Source organism: Populus alba, chromosome 18 (assembly GCF_005239225.2).
Source record: "Populus alba chromosome 18, ASM523922v2, whole genome shotgun sequence".
Lineage (NCBI taxonomy): Eukaryota > Viridiplantae > Streptophyta > Magnoliopsida > Malpighiales > Salicaceae > Populus > Populus alba.
In genome coordinates, this window is record NC_133301.1 from 4,420,416 (window position 1) to 4,440,179 (window position 19,764).

The 19,764-nt window shown below is 33.0% G+C and overlaps 2 protein-coding genes across 2 annotated transcripts; one reads left to right on the plus strand and one right to left on the minus strand.

Annotated features, from left to right (window-relative positions):
• Window positions 1–434: 434 nt before the first annotated feature.
• LOC118053690 (histidine-containing phosphotransfer protein 4) lies at window positions 435–2,570 on the plus strand. The gene is made up of 6 exons (XM_035065017.2): window positions 435–547; window positions 1,471–1,601; window positions 1,692–1,763; window positions 1,890–1,961; window positions 2,053–2,125; window positions 2,245–2,570. The coding sequence occupies exons 1-6, from the start codon at window positions 488–490 to the stop codon at window positions 2,278–2,280; spliced, it is 444 nt and encodes a 147-aa protein (XP_034920908.1). The 5' UTR covers window positions 435–487; the 3' UTR covers window positions 2,281–2,570.
• A 12,668-nt stretch (window positions 2,571–15,238) lies between these two features.
• Window positions 15,239–16,242, minus strand: LOC118053691 (RING-H2 finger protein ATL5). The gene has a single exon (XM_035065018.2). It carries the CDS (start codon window positions 16,092–16,094, stop codon window positions 15,588–15,590), a length of 507 nt encoding a protein of 168 aa, XP_034920909.1. The 5' UTR covers window positions 16,095–16,242; the 3' UTR covers window positions 15,239–15,587.
• Window positions 16,243–19,764: the final 3,522 nt, after the last annotated feature.

A 19,764-nucleotide genomic window follows, 5' to 3' on the forward strand; every position in this document is an offset into this window, starting at 1 on the left:
GGAAATGTATCAAAATATTTTTTTTATTAAAATATTAAAATGATATAAAAATTTATAAAAAAATTAAAATAAAAAAAAATAAAAAAATATATATTTGAAGTAAAAAAGAAAATTGAAGTGAAAGACCTATCGCATCTACAATTTCCATTATCCCTTGACGAGATAGTTCGGAATCCGAGCATGGATATAGGGGGGACGATAATATATACAAGTTCCAAAGTACAAAATAGCAAAAGGAAAAGGAAAAGGCATGACAAAAGCACAAGTGGATCGACCAATCATCTTGAGAGATTTGTGACCATTTTGGATCCACTCTTTCCAGCATGACACGTGGATCTGATATTATTCTACCCATTCACCATCACGTGATCTCTCTTTCCTCCATGAACTATATAAGTAGCTCCTCTTCCCTTGCCATGGCATCGAGTAGCAGACACAGTCCCTCCCTGCTACTGTTTTTGTCTTTTCTCCACTTCCTGCTTCAAAGATGGACAGGAAACAATTGCAACACCAGCTCGCCTACATGAGGAAGTCCCTGTTTGATCAGGTTCTGTCCTCTCTTCCTTCTACAAACTGTTGTCATTCTTACATGGAGTATTTTGTTTTTTGTTTTTATTTTTTTTCTCTCAAAGATAAAAACTACGTACAGCTTGATGTGGGAACCTCGTCTTCCCTTAACTTTTGTTTCAAGGTAGGTTTGCTTCGATAAAACAAATTTTCTATAGAAAATAGTTTTATAAAAAATAAATTATTTTTTTAATAATAATAAAATACATATAAAAAACAAATATTTATCATATAAATAATGATGATAATGGTAGCTCTGATAATAATATTTTTAATAATGATAGAGATCTAACAGTAATAACTATTATGATAGTGGTTATGTTGATGGTGTCAATAATAAGTAGTGATGATGGTATAATGATAATAGTAGAATGTTAGTGATTATGCAAGTAGTGTTAGTTTAAGACATTAATTGATGGTATCAGTGAAAATTGTAAATTGATAGTGTCTAGGCAATTTTTTTTAAAATATATATATTTTTTTAATTGATTAAAAAATATATTTTTTGACAAAATAAATAAAACTCTAGCTACAAATATCATTCTAGGGAAACTATAAATGCCTTATAAAGATCAAAATATACGAAAAATGCGCAAACTGACTTTTAATAGATTTACCGATCATGAATCACGAACGCTACTTCGTGCTTTGCCATCTTTTAAATAGATCTCTCTTTCCTCCATGAACTATGATCAATATTTGGGCTTGTTCTTGTTCGAGCTATGCTTGGTCCAAACTTAGATGGGGCCCCCAGTTCGCAACTATATCAATAAGTAGAGGATTTATAGTTTAAACTTCTGAATTCGGACTAGAAAAGAAAGATAAAGAGAGAGAAGCCATGTTGTTAAAGTAGAACAGACAGGTCTGGCGGCGTAAGGTGATTTTAATAATCGATGATTGCAGGGATACCTTGATGATCAATTCAATCAACTCGAGGATTTGCAAGATGAAGCAAACCCTAATTTTGTTGAGGAAGTTGTGACACTGTTCTACAGTGACTCTGCTAGATTCATTCAGAACATTGAGCAGGCAATGTAAGTATACAGTAATCAACATTACTACAGCATAACGGCGGTGATAAAAGCTGTAAGAGCGACTCTTTTGCTTTTTGATTCTTCTTACAGGATCAAGAAGCCTAATATTGATTTTGGTAAGCTGGATGATTACATGCATCAGTTCAAGGGTAGCAGCTCAAGGTAATTAGCTGTTGTAAACTGTACAGAAATATCTTGATTTACAAATAAGGGAATTAAAATGAAGATGGTCGTTTAGCACTTTGCTTGATTTATGTTTATCTGTTGAAAATTCTTAATAACTTGCAGCTTTGGAGCCAAGAAGGTGAAAAAGGAATGCTCACAGTTCAGGGAATGCTGCTCTGCTGGAAACATCGAAGGGTAACATATATATATATATATATATATATATATATATCCTATGAATTGCTTCGAATTCTCGGCCCTTTTTAATGGCATGTCAATTTTGCAGATGCATCAAGACATTTCAACAACTCAAGCAAGAGCATGCCACTTTGAGGAGGAAGCTAGAAACTTACTTTCAGGTCTGAGCGGCAGTGTAAAATGCAAGCAGAAACTAATTCTAATGTCTGTTTTAATCAACCCACCTCGTAACATATGACCTAAATTGTTTCTTCTATGTGTTGTTTGTAAATATTTTCAGTTGGTAAAACAAGCTGGAATAGCTGGGAGAACATGAAGTTCCAATCCATATATAATACACGAGCCCAGTAATCCTAACCAGCATTTGGTGGGTTATTTCTAGACGGAGGAAACAGAGTTACTATCCATGGCTGCCCTGGGAGTAATGTTATAGATATTTAGATCTTATTCCAACACTTTCCCATGGTTTTGATTGCAAGGTGCAGAGACAGAGCGTCCCAAGGCCAGGCTCATATGCATAGCAGAGACTAATGTAATGTCAACTTAAGAGTCAAAATGTATTTTATGCACTTCAATTACAAGTTAATCACAACTTTTAAACAAGAATTCGAATCTTTGGTAGTGTTTTAGGAGAGGAATCTCCCGTGTTGTTCTGGGCAATCCAAGCCTTTACACCTGGATTTGTGGTTATTGCCCTGCATCCACTTCGTCATTCAGAGTGAAGTATTTACCACCTCGACCAGCCATTCAAATGGATGGCCGGATTATCTTTTCGGTTATGTATTTAAATGAATAAAAAATGAACTAATTTAAAAGAAAATGGATCATCTAATCTTTTACAATGTGTGTGGTTAAAAAAGGAGGAAAATTAGTTATGTTCACGAAAGCAATTTGAAAGAACAAAGACTCTGCTCAGGGCGTGGCACTCTGTACATTTGCGTGGAGATCACTGTTTCCTTCTTAACTTTGACTTGCTGCGTGTTGGTGCAAAAAGATTTTGATTCCCAGGTATTTGTGGAGCAATCAGTCAGTACTGGTGTCGAACAGGGGTGGCCTCGAGAGTGTGTTGAGCATTGAACCATACAAGGGTGACATGGATTGTTGTTCATTCTTTAATTCTTATAGCAATCAAACTCAATTCTATATTTCTGTACATAACTAGAACAACAAAGCCAATTTCCCATTATCCAAAAATCAAATCTTTACAAGCAAAACAAATAATAAACATTGCCCACTAGTGAGCAATTAGATGGATTGGGATTTATCAGTATTTTTGAAATAAATTTTTATTAATCCAAGCTTGTTTTAAGAATAACCCATGTCTTGGCGGATGTAAAAATAGGTTTGAATCCAGGCATCATGCTTAAGTCAAGACTCTAGGTGTACAGCCTGGTGCCCTGTGCCTAGAAAAAGCGTTTGGGCCCAATGGCTCTAAGAGCATGTCGTAATGCGACTTAGGCCCTGTTGCCCAGCTTGAACCTAATGTTTTGAGTCCAGACTTGTGGTCTGGAACTAATGCATACCCCACTAGGATTTTTTACTTAGCTAGGCTTTTTAGCCTAGATCCTACTCCATTTACACTTGTAGGTATACAAGTATTATATGACCTACCATATTTTCAACTCATTAATATAAGTGTAAGATATATTTTTTCCTCGTCAATGGTAGTGTTAAAGATATTTGTGTTTGTGTAAGGGATATATATTTCTTATTAATGCATATGTAAGGGATATTTATCCCTCATTAATGTTATCAAGGTGAAATAACTTTTTAGTCACCTTATTCAAGCAAGGGGACAAGGTTTACGATGTATAAATATCCCCTGAACCACTGAGATAAAAGGGTTTATAATTGGTTCATTCTCAACATATCCATACAGCACCATTTTCTTAGAGAGCATTTATTTCATACTAAAACAAGAACAAAAAACCTTGAACTCAACCCAAGATTAGATGATCCATTCTCAGCTCCTATAATTGGATATTTACTATTGGGTATTTTTATATGTCTCAGAAGATAGTCAAGCATATGAAACCATTCATATGATCTAGTGGATGGCGTCATGATGTATCCTTCCGATGGTGAAGCTTGAAAGTAGTTTACAAAATGTGCATCCTTAATTTTTGATGGAACCATATAGCATGCGCCTTTGTTTGTGTATCGATGGGTTTAATCTGTTTAGGTCATATTAACAATTTACAACTTGCTTCTAAGGATGTTTATGAGGTTAGAATTCATGTTTTTATCCACAGTCATACCCGGTCCTTACAGTCCAAGTATGCATATTAATGTCTATTTTTAATCGTTGATTGATAAGTTGAATCATCTATGTTCATCCAAGGCTTTGGCGTATGATGTATTAAGGAAACAAAATTTTTAAATGAAGAAAGCTTTGATGTGGACTATAAATGATTTTCTTGAATGAGATGTATTTCAAATGGAGCACACATGAAAAATTAACATATCCATACTATATGGAAAACAATAAGGTCTTCACCTTAACGAATGGGGGTAAAGATTTTTTTATTTTTATTTTTTATTGCCATCGAAGGTTCTTATCAAGTCATCATTGATATAGAAATAACATAAACGACTTCTCAAAAGATAAACCGAAAATGTATGTTGCACCACTATTACTGTAAGGTGAAGAATTATATGATATAGTCTCGCAGTTCGAGGACATTATATTTGGTTTTCAATCTGGTAAGCAAAAGTTTTCTTTTTTTGGTGTGACTTATAATTGGGTAAATCATAATATTTTTTTAGAGCTTACTTCTTGGAAGACTAATTTCATTCATCATGATTTGAATGTCATGCATATTGAGAAGAATGTGTTTGAAATATTTTTAACACAATCATGGATGTCAAAGGGGGAAAAAACAACAATATAAAAGCTAGAATGGATATAGCTTTGTTCTGTGACCAATAGAATATAAAGCTACTTAATGATAGGGTATGTGTTGCAAAGCCCAAAGCCAAATTCATCTTAGAAAAAAAAACATAGTTTCTTGTGTATGAATGGTTTAAGAGCCTATGATTTCTTGATGAATATACCTTGAAAATAACTAGATTGATGAATTTAGAGGAATGCAAATTGTATAGAATGAAGAGTTATAATTTTCATGTGTTTATATAAACATTCATTTCAATTGCTTATCAGGATTTATCATCAAAAGAGATATGGGATGCACTCATGAATATTAGTTATTTTTTAGAGATGTTTGCTTGAACAAGTTGCATTCCCAACATATTAAGGAACTTGAAATGAACATCATTGAGAAAATTTGCAAGTTTGAAATGATCTTCCTGGTCGGTTGTCGGAACTACCAAAATATAATTATTACTAACAAAATAAATTTGTAATATGATCATGAAAACCAAGTCGAACCTAAGGGAAATTTCGTTAATCTTCTTATAGTATACTAAAATGAGAAAAAACAGGGGTTTTGAATGAAAAATTCAAGAAATAATAATTATAAAAATAATAAATTGATATGTTGTTAAATCAGTTCAAGAGTTCACACATCTATTCCTATAAATATATTGATCATCGAAGTAAAATAAATATCCTTTCATGTCAAGCAAATAAATTCGATATCCTTTAAAACTGAGGGAAATAAATAAGATTACGAATACATTAATTAGGAAAAGCACTCTAATCAATTTCTTACCCTCAAGCAAATGTAATATCGAAAGCAATTTTTATTCACTAGGCAATAGTCTTATGAATAAAATATGTGCATTTATTCTAAGCAAATGTTCAAAAGTTAGACAATTTTAATTTAGTTTATTCTTCCCTAATAAATCAAGATGAGAGTTGCAGCAATTAAATTAATTCTTTTGCCTTTTACTCTAGTCCCTAACAGCAATTACGGATTGAAAAAAACTAGAAAGCATACATGTCATCTCAAAACAATTCAATAAGCTTGAATAACAATCAATAGCATAATTCTGAACAAAAAAAAAATACTTAAATATAAAAGAATTACAATGATAATGTTACTTCTCACAACGTGCTAATGAAGATGGTGTGTATCCCTCTTAAACCGAATTCAGGAGTTTAGTTCATAGTTGCTGGAAAATTGATAAAAGCAGAGAAGAAAGGTATGTTTTTCCAACCCTATTTCTGCTGTGTTCTGCTCTCTTTATCCTCCCCATTTGCTGTCAAAATCTTCAGGATTCTTAGGCTAATTATGTTTCTTCATTATGCTAAATTCATATCTTTTTTATCTGGTCTTTAAGGTTGGATAAGTCTCTCATAATTTGTGATGAAAACTGATTCTACTGCTGTCACAAACTAACTATTGCAATTTAGACTTTGATTTTGACTTGGTTTCTTAAAATATCCGACAATTCCAACTATATTCTTTCATTCATGACATGTTAAAAAATTGATTTTCACCTTTATTAGGTCCTAAGGCCCGCTGTTCTTATGTTAGAATATCAGTCGTATTGGGATGCTCGGTATTGCCAAATTTCGAATCAGATCAAGAGACCCATTTCGACCAACATGATTGAGTCTGGATTTCTACCCTTCAAAACAAGTTTATCTGACTTTAAATCCTTCATGAAAGTTGTAGTCTTGTATGTGTAGATGAATTTGGGTTTTTAATCCCTCATTTCGATATCAAAAGCTCAAGATATTCATGTTTAAATATTTAGTGTGAGAGTAGGGAATCCTACTGCGAGAAGGATTCTAGCCCGAGTTTGCAAGTCTAATTCGAGGTCCAAATAAGATCATATTTTTTCCCAAAATACCTTCCTAGAAAGCTTGATATATGTACTTCAACTTAGATTGAGCCCACATTCTCATTAACTTGGCAAAAAACTTAACATAAAAAGCTAGATCCAAAATGTAAAATGCAAAATTTCTTATCTTTTAGGGATTGATTCACGAAGTCTCTTTTGCATGCCAAACTCATAAAAATAACTTCCAATCAAGTCAAATAAGTTCAAAATACCTTAAAAAGCATGATGTAAAAGGAATAAAAACATATGTATATTTTGCACTTATCACTTCCCTTCCTCATTCTTTGACTCAATAGAGTTAGACTATAGGTTATCCAGAATGGATGCCTGTAGTTGAGGCTTGGTGGGGGAAGTTTAAGGTTAATGTGTGTGTGTGTGTGTAATCATAACTTTTAGTTAATGTACATGTTTTTTATATTTAAAAACTAATTATTTTATTCAAATGATTATAAGGAAAATGTTTGGTTAGATGCTTCAAACTATAGGGTTGCTAGGCGAGTCTAGAAAAATCACAATGCAACTCGGTAAGTTTTAATGTGTAAAGTTTTTTATATATATAAAATTGTATATTTCTTATCATTATTTTTTTTAGTTTAATGAACTTCTGAACTAGGTTGTGTGATTCTTGGTATGATGCACACACTTATGCTTAAAAAAAAAAGTCGAGTTAGTTAACTTTGAGGTGTGGAAGAATTTTAGACCTCCTCACATCATTGGGAGTAATTGGGAGAGATATCTAAGCTCTAGATGTTGGAGGGTTTTAGAAGGCGTTCAAAGAGCAGGTCCTCAAATAAAAACACGAAGACTCAAAGTTCTATCAGCAAGCATATGGGTGGGTCACTTTTATTAACTATGCAAAACACATTGTAAGACCATGTTTTATTATTAAGTAATTTTCTTAAAATGGTAGTGATTATGATTATTTGTGGTAATGTTTAACTAATAATTTATTTTGTAGGCTACACAGTTTAAGCACGAGCTAACTTTGATGGAGTTATATTTGGAAACACATAAAGGGAGGGAGGATAGATAGAAAAAAGTGTAACAGTTCATGGACAACTGAGTTGAGGTATTTTTTGTTAATAAACTTTCAAACCTTTTGTATATTTTTTGAACTAATGTTTTTTTTTTCGACATCTTTGACTTGTTTTTTTTTTTGTAAGAACAATATAATGTTGTCATGCATACCAAACCTGGAGAGGATCCTTCAACCCATCCAAAATATGATTTAGAGTTATGGTTGAAGGTTAAAGCAACCAGTGGACCCAATAAAAATCGGATTTATAATATCTCTATAACTATGGCCCAAGATTTAATGTCAGGTTTTAGTGTCTCAACTATAGGCACCTCACAATCTTGCTCGAGACATCCATCATTAGCCGTTAAGGAGTTGGTTGAAGAACAAGTTGGTGCTTTGAAGGTCGAAATAAAGGCAAAGTATGAAGAAGAAAGTAGGAAGCAAATGGAGAAGATGATGGCATACTTATACAGTTATTATCATTACCCTTATTTACCTCAACGAGATTATTTTTTTCCTCCACCTCCCCCTCTACCTGTATCTCCAGCTACTTTTTAATGTATATAGATATTTGTAAATGATTTTTATAGTTAAATTAATAATAGAAAACATGTTCTTCAATTTAATTTAGTTGTTTAATGATATTTATTATGAAATTGTTTAATAGTGTTTTAAAAAAAACAAACTACTGAAATAATGACGGACATAAAAATCATTTTGGTGATTCCATCGATATAATAGGCTAAATTTCCTCAAAAAATTAGAAAGAATTGTGAATCGTTTTGATATAGGCCGATGAATTCACTGATATAGCATGTTTGTCAGTGACTTTGTAGGTGAATCTGTTTGTGATACATGATATTTACTGACAATTAGTTCGTTGGGGAGCCATTAATAATATTTACTGATGGATAGGCCTGCAGGTTTCCATCGAGAAATTCATCAGTTAATTTTATACCGATAAAAATACAACTTTTACACCAATATTTATGATTTCTACAATACTGTGAAATCTCAATCCCATATTGAGTAGAACTCAATTAAAAACCCTATAAAAAATGTTTCCATGAAGCAAAGATGGCACATTACTCGTTAACATGGTCTCAACAATAATAAATCAATTCAACAACAAATATTTTTCCAACCTTGAAGCAAGGCAAGCCTACCTTGAATTGATGGATAATTGTTTTCAACTCTTACTGTTGTAACCCATTTTTAGGTCCCCACATAAAAAAAAAAAAAAAAAAACCCGAAACAATGCCATTTTGACAGCACTGTGGGTCTTTTTCCCTTGGGCATGCAGCGAAGCAGGGGAAGAAGAATTATTTTTCTTCTTCTGTTCACCGCCACGTTCGCCTTCAATAAGACGCCACCTCCCTTCAAAAAGATGCCGAAAGGGGACACCCACTTGCCCCGCTTTCCATGTATTAAGGCATGTATTAAGGGATAGTGGAGGGGCGGCCAACAATGGTCGCCCCCCCTGTTTTTGCCTACAAAAACAGGGGAGGGGGAGGCCGAGAGAGAGGGAACAGGAAGAGGGAACAGAAGGGAGAAGAGGGAGAAGACCGAGAGAAGAGAAGAGAGAAGGCAGAGAAGAGAAAGGAAGAAGCAGAGAAGAAAACGGAAAAATACAGAGGAGAGAGAGAGAAGGAAAACCGCTAGCCACCGCGAACCTCCAGCGCCGCCGCCACCACCCCTTCCGCATCAGCTGCTGCCAGCATCAACACCGTTTCAGGTAACTTTCTCCACTGTCATTTTTTTTTTGCTTCGGCTTTGGCTTCATCTGCATGCAGAACGTTTACGTTCTACAGCAGATGAAGATTAATTAGCTAGTTACTGTGCTGTGCACAGTAACTGGCTAATTAATTCACGGGTTACTATACACGCTAATTAATTCTCTGGTTACTGTGCACACAGTACCCCCGGTTACTATGTGCACAGTAACCAGCCCATGCATTTGGGCCAGGTTCGGCCCAACCCATGTATTTGGGCTTGACCTAGCCCATTTCAAAGAAAAAAATCAAAAACATTTTTTTCAGCATTTTATAATTTTTCCGCATAATTTTTATGTCATTTTGATTAATATTGGGTGGTATTTTATGTTGTTAAAAATACAAAAATCTAATATTAAAATACCCGGTTTTCGTAAAAAAAACTTCCAAAAATACAAAAAAATTGAGAAAAGAAAAAAAAAATATTTTTGTGCATACGGCCAAGTGTCTCAAAGCTAAAAAATCATATTGTATTTTTCATACACCAAAAAAAAACCATGTTTTAGCATACATTTTGGCTTTAATAACCAGTTTATTAAAGTCAAGAGAATATTGGCCAAAATTTCAAAAACAACAAAAATTTTATTTTGTTTGTCTCTTAGTATCCGGGATATGACATTACACGTAATGCATATTCCGGATATTTAATTCTTTTTTTTTTGGACAATAGAACCTGGGGTATGACATTACATGTAATGCGTATTCCAAACAATAAGAAATCACAACACGATCTTAGATTTTATCAGACAAAACAATGCAGCTTACCTTAGGTAGGGCGTAGTTGGGGTGCTAATACCTTCCCTTTACGCAACCAGTCTCCGTACCTCATCTCTGAGACCAGTTAGGGTTCCTAGTAACCAGAATACTAGGTGGCGACTCCCAGTCCATATTTTCACTTGTAGAGACAAGAATTCCTTGTCTCTCCCGATTTGTCAGGAATAAATATTCCGTTTTTTTTTCCATTGAGGGTGGACGATCGCCGCGCCGCCGCACACGTGCGACACTTACGATGAAGAGTATTTGATGCAGGCGAAAGTTTAAGATAACAACAAACAAAGATAATGGAATTTTTTATGAGCGAAAGGAGCTGCAAATGTGAACCTAAAACTTATAGTTTATTCTCTCTAAAATAATAATAATAATAATAATAATAATAATGGAGTTTGCTTCCTTAAATAAACTAGGAACCCTACTTCAACCAGGAATAATTAAAAAAACAATCCCAGAAATAACATGGAAACAACCATAAAATCCGAAAGAATGCATGAAATCTAAAAATACCAAGGAAAATCACAAAACTACCAAAATCGAGGCCTCGAGATAAGATTTTTTATATCTAAATCTCCTAGTGATTCCATATAGTTTGAACACAATCCAACGATTGAATAAAACATTATGGCTCTTTTGAGTCATCATTCTGGTTTGGTGGGACAAGATCTTTTCTTGAGCCTAGACTTATCCTACTGGTCCATAAATATTTTTATTAGGCAATTTATGTAATTTATCTGGAGTAGGTACTCATCTAGTTATGATAAATCCATACATGACTATTAAAAATCATCCATTATTACAAGCGTGGCCACATTAGGATCTGGTCAGCCTTTTCAGAGCCAACTAGATAAATTTCTTTGAAAGCTTCCCAACTTAGAATCATATATGTTGTAACAGAGATACAGGGACAAGTGAGGATTCATTTCGGGAAAAGGAATAATGTTTAAGCCGAAGGAATCATATACTTCGGCTTTTTTCTCATTGTATAATTTGTATTCATTTTCATGACTATTTTGCGCAAGTAGGAAACAACACATTATATTCTTTTAGAACACGCTAATTGTTAGTTTTAAAAAATCCATCTTCATCTTCTCTATCATTCGCTCTGCACCTCTCGTTAGCATCTGATTCTAAGTTTATAAGCTAAAAAATAAAATAAATAAGCAAAGAAAATCCTTATTCATTGCAACAAGCCATTACAGTAAAATTGAGATCTATCATTTTTTCTTTACTTATTAGTTGTTGTTTTGAGGCCCTTTCTTGGGAGACCCTCATAAGAAGGATAGGAACAAAACTTGGACTTGATTCTATTTGTAAACTTGTTTTGAAATAGTTACACTAATTAAAAAAAAAATGAATAATGATTAAGCTTTTCTCCAAGCATGGATCTGCTAGCTACCCCTATTGACAATATTGTAGCAAACCTGTTAATGAGTGCATCTACATCTTCAAATGGCGCAGGAAGTTGAAGATTTGCTTCAGTCTGGTTAGTCATTTTTATTCCATCTCTTCTTCCGAGCAAGAAGTTACGTAAATTACTTCTTTTTAACTAACTTATATATATATATATATATATATATATATATAGGCATAGAAGTTCAAGCTAGCTTTGATATTTCTCTTTGAAACTGAGTGGTGTGTCAATATTCTTGAAGCAAACCAATATGGCCATTCCATTCTTCTTCTTCTTCTTCTTCTTCTTCTTTCACGAGAGTAGTACGTACTGTCGAGTAGCTTATTACTAGCTTATACAAGAAAACAAGTTCGAACCTTGAACAAAATCTACGATCAGAGCTTGAGAAAATGGTGATAGACGACGATCATGGAGTTGCGACATCTATTCTTTGTCTTTACTTTCTTGACTGTTCTGCACAAGAAAGAAACAAAATGTTATATTCTTATAGAACAAGTTAAATGATAGTTACTTTTAGAAAAAAACCCATCTTCATCTTCTCTATCATTTACTCTAGCTATCTCGTAAAACCTCTAATTCTAAGTTTAGAAGCTGTAAGAGAGAGAGAAAAAATGAAAATCCTAATTCATCATCATAAACCCCTACAATAAAATTTATATCCATCGTTTTTTCTTTATTTTTTTATTATTGTAATCAGGAGACCCTCCTCGGGAGATCCTCATAGGATGAAGGATGGTCGCCCAACTAACATAACTTGTGTGAATAATGACCTTCGAAGTCCATTTAAACACCTTCACAAGATCAAAAAAATAATAATGCTAGTGTTGGACTAGACACTAGGGACCTAGTTGTTTTGTATGATAATATCATATGTATATATGTATGTACGGACGTATGTATGTACATGTATTTGCGACCTAAATGAATTTAATTATTTGGGCTTAAAAGAGTTTAATTTGAACTTTTCTTTATGCCCATTCATTTTCCCAGGCTCGATGCCTGTTCTTATGACCTTGGCTTTATGATTTCAATAACACCGAGAAGCTCGATCCCATATTGAGCATAACTTGGCTCAAAGTGTCATGCGTGAAAATAAAGAAGGATGGAGGGAAAAAAAGCCACTAGCGCAAAACTGAAGTTTTGATTTAGCTGTTGTGTGATGCTGCACAGATCATCCAAACACTGTGATTATCACTGATATGTTGATGCATTTAATGCATTTGCTAGTTATTTTTTTAATAATACTTATATTTTTATAATTATAAATCGCTCTTTACTAACCTAATAATAATGAAAAAGCTCGAATGAAAAGAAAAAAAATGCCCCTCTAGATGTAAGTTAAAGAAAATTATAATTCTAAGAGTGTTTAAGTTATTTTAGTGGTAAAAATATAAATTACAAAAACACACATCTACACCAGCTTTAAAACACTGAATTTAAGGGTATAATAGATATTATACTGTGCAATATACAAATGAAAAGACTTAATTGCCCTCTTTAATTTGGCAATGATTAATGGATCCTTGTAAAATTATAAAACTACCCCTAATAATTAGTTTTAAAGTTTTGTTCGTAAATGGTAAATTGGGTTTAGCAATGTGGATTAATACAGTGAAGTGCTCATATGTTTTTAGTGTTATGTTAATGTGCTGACATATAGTAGGTTACTATATTTGATTGGATTAAATAAGCTCGATTAATTTAGTATGAGTTAAGAAAAAAAAAATCAAGAGTAAATAGAGTGAAAAAAAAGGATAAAAAAAAAATCATGTTAGAGACTAACTATTACTCTGTTGTGGATACCGCTTATTATAAAAAGTTCACCAGGATAGTTCTAAAATCACTGCAAAACATTGTACGACAACACTGAAAGAGGTTGTATGTGCTGTCAGAGCAACGATCCAAAAGGCAAACCAAATAAAATATCATAAAGTGAGCATTTCATGCTTATATTTAATAAATTTATTTAATTTAATTAAAAAATAAAATTATTTAAGAAAAGCTAAATTGAACAAAAAAATAACAAATAAAAAGATACGAGGTAACTCTATTTATTTTTAAAATTAGTGAAAAATCATATACAAAGAAAATAAATGACATAACAAAGTTCAATCTTCAATTAAATAAATATTAAAAGATGAAACTGATAAATTATGAGTTTTAAAAAAAATAAAAACAAAAAACAAAAAACAAAGCATGAGTATTTCAATAATGACTTGCTTGCTTAAAAATAGGTTAATAGCTGTTAGTGTTCTAATTCTTAGAGATAACTCCATTGATTTTCAATAATGCAAGATTGGCTTGTTGCCAATAGCTATTAGCGTTCTAATTCTTAGAGATATGATGTTATTTTTATTCTTGTATTTCAACCCTTTCAAAATCTATAATGTCAAATTTATTCCAATTAAAACTTTGGGTAGAATATAATATGCACTATAGCATTTCATAACCTGATTGAGACATATCAAATTATTTTGATCTCATAGACTAATTAGCAAACTTTACAGATTTGTTATATTAACTCGAGTTATTTCATTATTATTTTTTTTTTTTTGTACTCAACTCCATCCCTTATCTTCATGCATATTCAACATCTTCATCTTTAATGCCAGGGCATGATTAAAGTTTTGATTTTCTCAATCATCCCAAATCTCAAAACCCTTCAGGTCAATGTCAGAAACTTACTTCTATATGAACACTATTTCTATGTAAGACATATAGTCACAACCAAAACTGTTCTTCGATGTAGTAGAATTGTCATGATGAATAAAGAATCCATCATCTTGTCTCTTTCCATGATCAAACAAAGAATAAACAAGGGTTGCACAAAGAATAAACAAGTTTAAAATAAAGATTTAAAAATTAGAGTTCAATGATCAATAATCCGCAGGCTTTAATTGGGCAAATTTGGGTTCAGCTAATTAAACAAATCAATTAAAAATTAGAATTTGTGTTCGTGGAGAAAGGGAAAAGTCAATGTATAGACCAAATTGTTGAATTAATATTTTTTTTTTGTTATATTATATTTGAGGATAATTTATTTTTTTCATCTAAACTTAAATATTGCATTGACCCAATTTAATTTTGCATTGACCCAGTCAGTATATAAATTGTAATTTATAAAATTATAAAAGTAAAGTGTAATTGTGAGCATAGTTTTTAGACCCAGTATGATGGCCAGCCCGATCCAAGATCAGGGTTCTAGGTTTTAACCGAGTTATCGGGTCGTTCAAGTCAATTCTGTTTTTTTTTTAAAAAAAACAAAATAACATTGTTTTAATAAATAAAAAAAGTCGACAGATTGTAACCGATTTTTTGACCAGGTTAATTTACTTGGTCACACCGGATTTTTTCTTTCCTTGTTTTTTCTTCAACCTGACTTGATTCTAGCCCCGAATCGGCCGGGTCTCAGGTCAACCTGTCAGAACAGACCGGGTTTTAAATTATGATTGTGAATAACCCTTGGATGCCTAAGAGTAATTTTCCATAGATTAAATAAATTATATTGGACAATTCATGCTTAGAAATACTTCCTTAAAACAGATTAATGTAAAATGCAACTGCTAGAGAACGTAATATTTGAAAGGCATACGTAGACCGTAAAGTACATATATACAACTCCACAAAAAAATATACAAAATGTGTCCTGCTGCTACTCACACTAATTATCTTCATGAGTTGCCGCTTATTATTGGCTATCACGATTATAGTTGGTTTGGAAGGAAGATAAAAGTTACTTTTCAAACATATTAAAATATATTTTTTATTTTTTAATATTAGTATGTTAAAACGATTTAAGGACATTGAGAAGATAATTTAAAATTAAAAAGTTTTTTTAATATATATATATATAAAGAGGAAGTGACGGCTGAAAAGAGGGCAGCAAAAAATGAATTTGATCACGTAATCAAATCATCCCCGAAGAGGTAGAGAATTCTCTCAACAGCCCAACTAGGCTCAGTCCTGGTCCAAGCCAGACTTTGTGAGGTTGTCGGCAACGGTGCCCTGCATAGCGGGCAAGTATTGTGATTCTCATCATGATCGTGATCATGATCTACCCATCTATCTATGCACTCCTTATGGAACACGTGGCCGCAGTTCCTCAACTCTCTGACCTCGTCTTGATCCCTCAACTGGCTCAAGCAGACAGCACATGTGTCACAAACCCCTGGCACCCTCTCTATGACGTCGTTGAAAGTGGTCGAAATCAGACCGTCCATAACTTGATGGGGAGAAGGAACAGGATGAGATTGCTGTAGAGAATCATTGCTTGAGGAGGATAAATGGGCTCTGTTCTTAAATCTCAGAGCCCAGTCCCAGGCCCATCTCAAGACTGCTAAAGCAAGAGCTGCCTTGTAGATAAGATGGGTTACTATTAACCCTGACTCTTCTGCAAAAACGCCCATTATATATAAATCAATGCAAACAATACAGTAGTTAAGCAAGAAAAAGAAAAAAGAAAAAAGAAAAAGAGAAAAAGAGAAGAAGGAAACCCTAGAGGAGGGGAAGAGAGAGAGAGAAAACTAATAAGCAAGAGGGGTAAGAAGGAGGAGGAGGAAAGGCACAAGTTCCAGTGAGCATCTTGGGTGCTTTATAAAGGCAAAGGTGAGAGGTGATAACGGTGGGAGCCTTTTGCTTACTTTTTTTTTTTTTTTTCGTGTAATTATTTATTTATTGTTAGGTGTCCGTGTCTGCTAGGAATATAGGGTCACTGCCGACTGGTCACTATCATTTGCATTCGTGCAGGTCACACCACACAAAGATGATGGCTTCTTATCTCTAGTTACTTTTATTTTAATAACTACTTTAGTTATATATATATATATATATATATATATAAAGTTTTTCTTGGATGAATTGGAAAATTAGAACATAAAATTAAAATAAATAGAGAAATAATATAAAAATAATTTTTTTTATAAAATAATATATATTTAGAAGTCATAGATAAAAACCATGACATCAATTAATTTTTTATGAGAAACTTTATTTTTTTTAATATTATTTTCTTAATGATTAGAAAGGAGCAGAAATAATTGATTGTGAACAAGATATATTTTCATGTTAAATTATACACTTCTCTTTTTATATTGATAGCATACAGCTAAAAAAAAATGACTTTGTTGCAAAATTGGAATCAAGAAATCAATGGGGCTAAAAATTGAGTAATTATTTATCATCACATAATATAATTCTATGTCTCTCGTGGAAAATTAATTGATCTCGAGGTTTCTAATTGCAACAAATGTATGCTATTTTGCTACAACTTTTTATTTTTGTTAGAGAATAATATAAATCATATCTTAGAACCTCACCTAACAGCTTAACCTTTTGGGTTGAGATGGTTCTTTGATATAGTATCAGAGCTTTAATGATCAAGCGGTCACAAGTTCAAATCTCATTATCCCCATTTATTTGATAAAAAAAAAATTAAGCACAAGATAATGTGGGTTTGTGCAAGTTTCAAACCCAAATGACTTTCACCTGAGCAGGTGTGTTAGAGAATAATATAAATCATATCCTTGGACCTCACCTAATAGTTTAAGCTTTTGGGTTAAGATGATTCTTTGATAGTTTTTGTATTATTTCAGCATTTACTTTAATTTTATGTGCTAATTTCTCAATTTATCTATAGTCCCCGTCTCCTTCATTATTTATATGAATAGTGAAGGAGAGGAGCTTTTTACTTATTCTTCTTATTTTCTGAAATTCTATCTTTTAATTTATTTTCTTTCCATATAATGTTTTTTTACTCTTTTTTTTTTTTCAATTGCATCATCGGTTTGCTTTTCATGAGATTATCATTGTCTTAAACAAATATACTTGCATTTGGTTAGTACATAATTTTACAAGAGTCTATTTTTGTTATCATCATCAAATAAAAATAGTTTTAAAAAATAATTTTTTTAAACCCGGTAGATTTTATGATTCGGTTTGCGAGATGGGCAAGTTAAGTCATAAAGCCCAAGTCAATTTAATATATCATAGTCTTAATATTTTTTTTTCAAAATGTCAACTTGAAATTTTTTTTAAAGTCAAACCATGATTTTACTGGGTTGTTTGTTTTATCTTTAGATCCATCAAATTGATTAGATCACATTGAGAAAACTCTCATGCGAGTTAGTTTTAAACTTGTGCTAGATAAAGAGTTGGATCAAGAGGTTTCGAGATTGATTTGCAAGGACGGATTTAAAACAATGCCAAATAGTTTCTTTTTAAAAATCCCATCTTTAAATTTTATTTCTTTTGATTGATTTTTTTTGGATTTTTTATTTGATTTCATCCTTCAGTATTTGTGATGCGAACCTCGTGATCACGTGGTCACGCAACCCACAATCAATATTGAGATCTGATCCCGGAAAGCCGAAATAGGTCTGATATGAGTGTGACACAATGGAAACCTATCCCAAGGCACCAACACTATTGGAATGAGTAGAATGACGCCACAAAGCCAGTTAATCTTCGATAAGTCATATTCAGTTCGTTCAAGAACTGAAGAATGCAAGAATCACTCTCACACGTTAAAACTGAAAAAAATCAGAATAATAATCATCAAAAGCTGCTGAAATTTTGGCCTCCATAAGTTTAAATAATTCTTGAAAAGTTAACCCTAATGGACCCCTTATGTGGACTTATTAGGAGGTCCACTCAAAACTGGCCCAAAACCCTAAACTGAAAAGCCCATAACCTGATCCAAACAAGTCTTGGACCTTAGCTCAAAACAAAGTTTTAATTAAGCCCAAACATGAAAGAAAATAATAAAAATAACTAATATGTCATTAAATACCACCAGCCCTTCTTTCCTTGTGTAGCTAGGATGAATAAGGAATCCTTATAAGAAAAGGATTCCGAAACATTAATGAATGACTATCATACTTGTAGATTATATTGTAGCTCATTAAAGATCCTTGTGGAACTAGGAAATTCCCAAAACCAGCTGCCACATCCTTGTAGGAAAAGAATCTTAACCAAATAGGAAATCCACAAGTCAAATGGAAGTAAATAACAAAATCCGTACAGCCTCCGTTGACCAGTATTGCAGTTCCTTCCCGAACTCCGATTGACCTGAAGTTTTAACCCAAGGTAGTAAGGTATGTCTGGAGAGTCCACATAAAATATTATCCCAATCCAACGGTCAGATTGAGAATTATGATTGTTGCCGTAAACCTGGATTGTTGCGCTTTTTATGCCAAAATCCGAATCTGACCTTACTTGGGTCGTATCACATAGCTGAACCGTATCATTCCCTCCCTCTTCAAGAAGATTTGCCCTCGAATCTTGAATAAGATTAATAGTGACTGTAGTAGCCTCTTGTTTAAGCCTTCGGAATCCCCTTCTTGCTAACACATTTCTCCAATAACACTGTATAGAAGTAGTGACTAACAAGAATTTCAAATAAGCACGCCGTACTAACCACTTGCGTACATACTTTTGAATGATAACCACAGCGACTCTCCTTCGTCTTTCATCCTTTTGGCGTTGTACCATTTTTTCCCATGAAGCTTGAAGATCATAGACTAATCTTCTACACTTATCAACTTGTCGTTCTAGAACCCTCAAACCATGGCTTAGTTTTTCACATCGTTGATCTACAATCCTTCTCTGTTCCCTCTCCCTTAGTGAATACATTACACAGATAGGGAAAAAAAAAGCAAGAAGATGACGAAAAGAATAGAGTTTATAACTGGAAGAACACTAATTTAGATTTGAGATTACGAATCTGACTTTTGTTTGGACCAGAACTTATCGGAAAAAAACAAACAAACAAATGCGAAAGTGATGAAAATGACTCAAACAACAGCCAAATATCGAAATATGATGATAGTATAATGGCAGGAACGAAATCAACAGAAATAAACAAGTTTTGAAAGATAACACCAAACAGACCCGTTACGACAAAACAAGACCCAATTGAGGAACCTAAAGAAATCGATATCCAAATGACCTTGAATTTAATATCTAGTATTAAAATACTATGAAAACACCAAAACTCAATTTATAGGTTGTTCTCTTATTTCTAGGTACCCAAACTTCTTGTATGATCAGTTTGCGGCAGAATTGAACCTTCAATTAAAA